Source organism: Alligator sinensis, unplaced genomic scaffold, assembly GCF_000455745.1.
Source record: "Alligator sinensis unplaced genomic scaffold, ASM45574v1 scaffold746_1, whole genome shotgun sequence".
NCBI lineage: Eukaryota > Metazoa > Chordata > Crocodylia > Alligatoridae > Alligator > Alligator sinensis.
Window position 1 is genome coordinate 2,813,262 of NW_005841959.1, and position 9,095 is coordinate 2,822,356.

The following is a 9,095-nucleotide window of genomic DNA, read 5'->3' on the forward strand; positions in this document are numbered from 1 at the left end:
TTGCCCCTCGCTTAGGAACACTGAGGCAAAGAACTCATTGAGGAGTTCAGCCTTGTCCCCCCTGTCCGTCACCAATTGCTTATGCCCATTTAGTAGAGGTCCTATTCCACCCTGGGCTTTCCTTTTACTCCCTATATATCTAAAGAACAATGTTTTGTTATCCTTAACTTGGGATGCCATCCTCAGCTCCATGGTAGCTTTGGCCTGTCTAACTGCCTCCCTACAAGCGCGAGCAGAGGAGGTATACTCCTCTTTAGTAATCTCTCCCCGTTTCCACTTTTTATATGCCCCCTTTTAGCCCGTAGACTGCTCTGGATTTCTCTGGTCAGCCAAGGAAGCCTCTTGGCCCCTTTTCCCCTTTTCCCCCGCATCGGGATCGTCTCCCTCTGTGCCCGAAGGATCATTTCCTTAAGGCACAGCCACCTTCCTGGGCTCCGAAGTCTTTAAAACTCTTACTCTGCAGTGCTTCCTTGACTAAACGCCTGAGTTCATTTAAGTCAGCTTTCTTAAAGTCCAGCACTTTCACGGTACTAGTTACCTTACCCACTCAATGTCTTATGGTGAATTCTATTATTTGGTGATCACTGTCCCCCAGGTGACCACCGATCTGTAGGTCTCCTACCATGTCATCCCCCATTGACAATACCAGGTCCAGTAAGGCATTCCCCCTAGTGGGAATATTTAGAAATTTCCCATATATAGAATATAATTATGTGGGGGTGGGAGGGCGTCATCTTATAATAAGGTTCATCTTCTATTCAAGTAAATAAAGCACTTATGTCAATGGAAGATTTGAATCTACTTCAATACAGCCAGGATATCAAGTTTTTAGTGTACGAGGAGATCACTTGACAAATCTAAGAACCAGAAAGAATAGTTTTGTTATTGGTTTAATAGACGGAATGAGAAATAACACAGCTATTAGAGTTTTCCACGCAGAATTAGAGCATGCTTTCAAGGCTCTCTACCAGCATGATTCTTTATTTTTCCTATGATAAAGAAAGTTGGACAAATTTAAGAAGCACACCACACAGTACAAAGACCTGGGGAATGCTGTGTGCACTGAGATCCTTCCAAGTCATATTAACTTATAAAAATGCATGTGTTTTATGAATGAAAGACAGCATTTTCAGAAATGGTCAGCACTAACTCTAAAGTCAATATCGAAATCCTACCGAGTTAGACCAAAACTGATCTATTTCATGTGTAATTGGCAAAATATCTTCAAGTCAATTAGAACTGGCACATGCTAAACAAAATACTAATATTTATGGCAGTTTACTTTTATGACTATGTCATTGCAATACAAAATGTCCGAACCACAATGAACTCAACACACACCCTACCTTTCTATTTCAAACCACATACATTTCAAATAAAATTATATTGTAGCTACTTATACAATATTTTAAAATATGAATGCTTGCAATTTGAATACATACTTAAGCCAGATTTTCAGAGGTGATGAATACCTAAGAGCCCTTTATAAGTAATATGGGCTTAGAGAAAGAGAAAAAAAAACCAAACCCTTTTTAGATGCCAAATTCAGTGTTCATATGGTAAAATGCTGGCCTGAAATCTGAATACATTGACTCATTATGCTGTACTAATGGAAACAAATCAACCTTTAAAGATAGGTAAACTGCAGTAATATCTTCCATTTATTCTCAATCTTTCAAAATGCTAAATCATTTAGCATAGACATCAAATATATTCTTTTTACTCAAATGCATGAAACATTGATTTTCCATCTTGAAAATAGTACATGATTTGCACTAACCTTCAGGATCAAGGAGTTTCTCAATACCCAAGTGCCGTTTAGCTACATTGAATGCATGGTCTAATCGTTGTATCACTGACTGTTGGGAAGCCAAACTGTTCCAATCAAACAGATCTGGTCTAAAAAAAAGAAAGAAAAGAATTATGATGTGACTGATAAAAAAGAGCAATCAAACAACCCCTGTCCACCCTGTTATTTGATTTAATTCTAGATCATTTCCATCCAAAACAGCAGTTAATATATTTTATGTAAAAATGCATATTTCTCAGATGAATAAAAAGCTCTAAGTCTATCCAAGGAATTCAACTGATATTGGTGAAGCACTAAAGTATAAGTTAAATTTTTCATAAACAGAGGCAGAACCATCATGGTGGAATTACAACTTAGATATACAAACTGGAACATTGTATTATCTGTGTTACTATTTGCAATATAAATAATTTTAGTAATTTATGATACTTGACATTTCAGGTAAGAGTTACCCATAAGGAAATCTGAATTTGTTATAAGGCACTCTGAAAATGTAATCACGTATACTGGAGTTTAATCAATATGCATACAATCTTGGGGAAAGCACTGACATTATTGGGGAGCGAAGGATTATTTTTTTGGTAATATCTTTTATTGAAACAACTACTTATTTGTTTTTGGATACAGAAAATGTTCTGACTGAGTTCTAATATGTGATTTTACATGGGAATAAAACAAGTAGGTTATCTACTCTTATTAAAAGGTTATGATAATGTATGACATATGTATTTCATTATTTAGTAAATAAAAACAATAACTTTGAAATGTACATCTCCAAATTAGAATCCATAGAAATGGCTTGTATTTTATCAGCATCTTGTAATACACTGAAATGGTCTCAGGAGACCAGAGGAATGATATGCTATTCATGTATTAGTTTTCCCAGTTACACTGTTCCCTTGCACTTGGATTTGTTCTGGGGAGAAAGAAGCAATTTTCATAGTCATAATTACATTATTTCTTAGTAACTGCATTGTAAATTTCTCTGCTGTGTTTGACTTCCATAGGCAGAAGTTTTAAACTGTCAATTAGGAGCAAAGACAGTGACATTCCCTCTGGGACCAGAAAGACACTAACACCTACAGGAAAGGCAAGGAGAACAAGCACAAAGAATGTGGCATGTAAAACACTGTGTCTATTCCTAAGACACAAAAGGGATCACTTTAAAAATTGTTAAGCTGTTTTTCTAAAATAAAATCTCATCTTACATGCACATGCATGCTTCATATTTTGAATGTGCTTTTAATTGTGGTATTTACATCCCAATATAACTGGTTTGACAATCAATACAACCTTTAAGTAAACACAAAATAGGCGCCAACTTTGTTCTTTTTCCGCAGACATAATGCCCCATCCCAAAATGGTGTTTTACTTTTAACTTGGCATGTACCCACATGCCAAGTCCCGTGCATGGCCAAAAGAGGCTGCACATTACTTCAACCCATCTCTGCAGCATCTGTAAAGATTGGGCGTTTTAGGTGAGCCTTTTTGGCACTTTTATCTAATAGCTACTTGCTAATTGATTGAATCAGCCTTAGTTAAAAGTGCCAGAAAGCTCTGCTGAAGCGCCTGATCTTTACAGACAGTGCAGAGCCCAGTTGAAGTAACACACTGCTTCTTCCAGTAAAATGCATTTTTGTTTTTTTTCTTAACATCTGCAAGCATGATTTCATGGGTGCTGAACATCTGCTTATTTTTTTCAGTGGGTGCTTGAGCCCTGGAGCACCCACAGAGTCAGCACCTATGAAACACAGACCTAATTACTTCTTACCACTGTGTCTCTTTCAAAATATAAGATTTCATGCCTTACAAAAGTTTAACAAAAAAGACTTGATGATTACAACAATATTTGTACTGTATCAAGATGTCGGCATTTAACTTACTCGTACATCTATAGCCACCACTAGAGTCTCTGAACTTCTTGAAGGCCTTGTATTAGAAATAAATGACATTATTGTGTTGTAAAAGATTAATCACATGGGCAAGGCTTTCAGCAGCAGAAAAATAAAGATTGAAACTAAAGAATGCAAGATATTTTTCTCCCAAAATAAATTTTTTAAAGAATTTGTTATGACATTTTAAGTATATCTATTCAAGTGTGTGTTGTTTCAAGTAGCATAATTTAAATGCAACTGTTAGCTAATAAATACATAGGTTCTTAAATGGTGTAATGTACTCTTTCCTAAATAGTACTGTTGCTTCTGGGAAACTTCTAGAAAAAGAGAATAATTCTGTACAGCTATTGATGTTTGTGTTTTTTTAAAGGATGATGTACTGTCATATCATTTCAGTGTGGAAGTCATCTTATACACAAAGTAATCTCATGAATGTTCAGTTATATCCAGCTTCTAAGTTGTGCATGCTAGGTGATAATTTTGAATTTGCCCAGACTCTAGTATCCTGTCTCTTTCTGTCAAGAAGGATTGACATTTTTAAACAGGAGGACGACAAAAAGGTCATTGATTTTTTTACTCTTTCGGATAGACTTGTATCTTAATGGATCAATATATGCTCAAGAAGTGCAGGAAAAAACAAGGCTATATTATAGGGCTTAATGTTTTCTGTTAGGGTGACTGTATTTGGGTCTTGGGGAACACTGGATTTGCAGCTGAATAAAAGGCTTTAGTCTGTGTCTTACCAAAGCTGCTGACCACAAGGCAGAATGAGATATTAAAAGTAACATTGCAAAACACTTAGGCAAGCATTTTTCTAACAATGGAGTCGTGTTGCAAAGTATAGAGCCCGTTGTATAAAAGAACGGGATGCTGCCCACCAGCTATCATCAGCAGATAAAGCAGAAGCAAGACCTTGGAGATGGTGCTGAAATCAGCAAGAAACGGCAAGTGACCGGGAGAAGCCAGGTTCACAGTCTTAAGCATGCGCTCGTAGCAAAAAGGCATGTAAATGAATGAAATGCATAGGCAATTCCATGCTAGTGAAGTAAACAGTAAACAGAGGCGGAGCTTGAGATAGGAGAAGGGATGGGTGGAACAAAGGAGGGGCAAAGGTGGAGTAAACGTTAATGAGCATGAACCAAAGTGTATGTAATGTGAAAAGAACTAACGTTCATGACAGGTCCCTGGTTTGTTGTTTTTTTGGGACCTTTGCCCAAAGCTGTCTCCATTCTGAATAAAGCTGTTGCGAGCAATGTGTGCTCCCTGCTTGCTCTCTGAGTAACTGAATCCATGGGCAACTGGATTGTCATCTCCCAAGTCATTGGGTGCCACATGGAGTTGGGGTCTAACATTTTTTGTGCTGATCTGCTGGATTGTAACCATACAGCCAGCATCTACCACCAAACAGTTTTTAAAAAACAAATTACATGCAATGTACATGAGAAAAAAACACCATGAGAGAATACTACCTCAGGGTGGTACTAAGACTTTCTAATAGGCCACTGACTAGATGGGGAACTTGGGAGAAACAGGGTTTATTTATATTATCAACAGTAAAATGGATGGAAGTAGAGAAAGGGGACCTCTTAATTCTAATTTGATTAGACAATACATAGAGGCATCCATTTTGTCCTGCAAAAATAGGATCGTCTTTCAAAAACACAAAGCTTAAAACCCCAAACAAACAAGAACAAAAAACCTGGTGGGGGACTTTAAAAAACGGTTCTCCTCATTTAAAAAAATGACTTAATTTTTCAGGTTTCTTCTCTGTCAGGAAACAAGTAAGTGACCCCAGCTCTAGGATATGCATATCTGAATGGCAGTTTGAGGTGTCAGCTTTTCAGTATGATGTCTTTTTGACACCTAATGGGTCTACATTCAAAGACTGATGCTGTCAAGCACAATCCCCAGGGTCATTACGGGATAAGATTTTAAAATGTGCTTGCATGAGGCAAGTAATGTTATGGAAACAAAATAAAATAGCAATGCCATTACCAGATACGCTTCACTTATTAAGACATTAAAATACAAGGATTTGTAGCTTCAAGGGGCAGTAGAAGATAAAAAGCATAAAGGAGCAACTTTGATCCACTCCTTGGCTAGGGTCAGACATTACACATAAACTGGTTTAAGTAATCAGAAACTGATTTAAACCCATTTACTGTTCCTGTTACTGGTTCAGTACAGTACTGTTCCTGTTACTGGTACAGGTTCAACTGGTACAAAGCAAGGTAAAATATCCTCACAAGTTCTCTGCTTGATATATTTCCAAAAGCATGCAATCATCAGCAGGGATGCAGTTGACAACACTCACCTACACTTTGAATCCTACCAGCTTCCAGGAAAATGTATATTCGGGAAATTAAGCTGGACAGAAATGAGATCCAGGTATCTCCAGCCATGGATGGCTTGGACTTCAGAAGACTACATGTGGGTGGGAAATGTTACTGTAGAACTCCATCTACTCTAATTTAAAATGGAGGGGAACTTGGGCCAGGTTTGGCCAAAAGCCATATTTGTCTCCCAACAGGTCCCTTGTTGGAAGCAGAGAACCATCTGCTGGAAAGGATCCAACCAACTCCAAGCCTCTACAGCAAAAAACACAGCCCTAACAAAGGACATGATTACATGAGATCTTACACGTTAGAGTAAGCAAGAGCTAATTCTTAGGACTGCTCAGGGGTTGTTATATGTTACCTTACATATGTGTTAAAAGTTCTTAGAACAGGAGGGTCTACATATTACAGAAGGAAAACATGAGCTAAGGGCCTTCTGAGTGGCTCAGAGAATCTTCTTCCAGTAAGGATGAACCCTAAGGCCAGGTACAGACATTACATTTTACTGGTAAAAATGATCAGAAAACTAGTCTATACCCATAAGAGAACAGAAGTTAGGCATACAAAACTTATAGAAAACTATGTAACTTAGATTGATTCCACCCCAGGCTTTTTGAATGTCTGTACATAGCCTAACTGGTTTAGTGAAGCTCATGTTGCAGTCACATTAGACCAACAGGCCCAAGACCAGACCAGGTGAACGCACTGTCTTCCCCCTAGAGTGGCAGCAGGGGCAGCTGGCAGAGCCCTAGACGTAAGGATGCCCCCCCGCACATTTCTGGCTTATTCCATCCACTGGGGCTCACCCCCTCTACCCTGGCACTTGAAGCTCCCTCCTCACCTGTAGGGTTGTCTCCTTAACCCCCACCTTTTGGGGCCCCAACCTCTGCCTCAGAGCTTTCCCCCTTTTCCCTCCCTGCTCCTCTTGCTTCCCCAGCACTCACAACTCACCTCCCACATGTCCCCTGGCTCAACTGTGGCTGGTGGCACTGTCCCAGAGGAGAAGGCAGGGAAGGGGAACCTGCCTGGCAGCCTGCCCAGCCACTGCTGCCACTGCTCTCTGGGCTGAGCCCAGCCCAGAGACTGCTAGCAGCCCAGCCGCGGCAAGTGGGTTCCCCTTCCCTGCTTGCTTCCCTGGGATAGTGCCAGGAGCCGCAAGTGAGCTGGGGGGACACGGGGGGGCAGGAGAGATCTGGGCTGAGTGGGGGCCCATCCAGGGCAGCAGAGGATGGTGAGCTGGTTTGGCGGGGGAGGGGAGGAGGGTGGGCCTGATCTGGGCCAGCAGGGAGAGGGCAGGCTAGATCAGGAGGGTAGGGCAGTGACATAGGCCCAATCCAAGCCAGGGGGTACCCAGGGGCTAGCAGAGTCCCAATCTGGGGCCCCTACACTGCCCCAGGGAGTGAGGCAGGCAGGCACAGAGCTAACTTGGCTCCTAGCCACATGCTTGCTACTTCTTTGGTCATTCCTCACAGTCATGAGTAATTGTCTTCCATGACTGTCTTACCTGTGGGTCAGAGCAGTGCACATCACAGGGGTATAAGTCCATAATGTGCAGACGCTCAAAACACGTACTAACTTTAACACCAACTGCTATTTCTTAACATTAGTACAAGTTTATTGATATGTGTAACTACACCTTCAGTCTGCGTTAAGATTAACTAGTGCTAGTGAGCAGTCACATGTTCAGGTTTAACACACTAATGTGCACTGCTCTGACCTGCTACGAGAGGGCTGGTAAGCAGGGATGCATCTTGGGGCTGCAAGTCTGCCCTGTGCCTGCCTTGCTCACTGGTTCTCTAACCACAACATAGACCAGGCAGGAAGTGGGGCATGCCACTTGGATCACTCCCTCTGCCCCCCCTCCATCAACTCCTGGATCCCCCTTCCGTCTCACAATTGGCCCTTCCACCCCCAGATTGCTGCCCTGCCACTTCAATTAACCCAAAAGCAGTGGCAGCAGCACTGGTGGGTTGGGGGATTACCCTAGCTGTCTGCTCCTGGACTCCCTGCAACCTGTGCTACCCCAACAAACTGGAATACAGCCCCCATCAGGCCCTGCAGCTGCCTGACAGCACTTTGCATGCATGGGTGGCATGATCTGCAGGGACCCCAGGAGCAGGCAGGGACCTCCACTACACACAGGCTGATTAGCACAGCAGAGAAGTGATCAGGGGATAGATATTTAGGTGGTTTAGGGGTTGGGGGGAATCTTAGGGAGGATCTTTACCAAACACTGTGAAAAAAAATAATAATTCAAAAATCAGAAAAAAACATAGTAGGAATAAACAATGAATATAAAAAGTAAGAAAAAAAATCCAGTTTAAAAACACTAAGAGGAAGAAAAAAACCAGCAAAATGTGCATATACTTCTATTTTGCTTCTTTATCCACTAGGAATATGGTCAGGGTAATCTATAAGGTTCTTCCACATGGGGCATAAAATAAAGTTTAAAAAATCTTCAGTCTCCAAGGTGCTTATGGCAGTTAAACTTGAAGAGCTGATGGATTCTGCTTAATAATAGTCTCAAAAAGTAAAATTGTTCTGGAAAACAAAATGAAACAAATTTGTTACCCCAAATGTTGAATATTTTAATAAAATAAGTCAGAGTGGCTATACCCTTTATTCCCAGCTACAAAAACAAAATGAAATAAATGAATATTTAAAGAGAAATAGTTTCATTTAGTTTGTTTCATGTATTATAATGACTGATTTCTGAATACTTTCAGTGTTAAAAGTGACTTGGACATATCTCATTTTAAGTCACTTAGTAACAGTTCCTAATTCGAATGAGTGATACTCATTTATCAGACAATGAGGACAAAAAAATTAGTTAATCAAAAGCACCTGAAGGAAAAGAGGAAATTCTGTCCAGAATGAAGACCCCACCTCATTGACCTCAAAGAATGACTGTTTTTCATATATTGAGCAAGTCTTAATATTTATTTATTCATTTACAAAAGTCCTTTATTCTGGGAACCACTGTGATCATGGTTTGATAAAGCTTTCAGTAAAAATGTCCATTACCAACACTGAATATATATATATATATATATA

The 9,095-nt window shown here is 40.2% G+C and overlaps 1 protein-coding gene across 5 annotated transcripts in view; it reads right to left on the minus strand.

Annotated features, from left to right (window-relative positions):
• DMD (dystrophin) overlaps positions 1 to 9,095 on the minus strand; it is a 1,961,037-nt gene that overhangs the window by 1,468,194 nt on the left and 483,748 nt on the right. For all 5 annotated transcript variants that reach the window (XM_025200207.1, XM_014518487.2, XM_025200208.1 and 2 more), the window contains exon 7: positions 1,781 to 1,899. In XM_025200207.1, the coding sequence (XP_025055992.1) occupies positions 1,781 to 1,899 (119 nt within the window). The remainder of the gene's footprint in view (positions 1 to 1,780; positions 1,900 to 9,095) is intronic.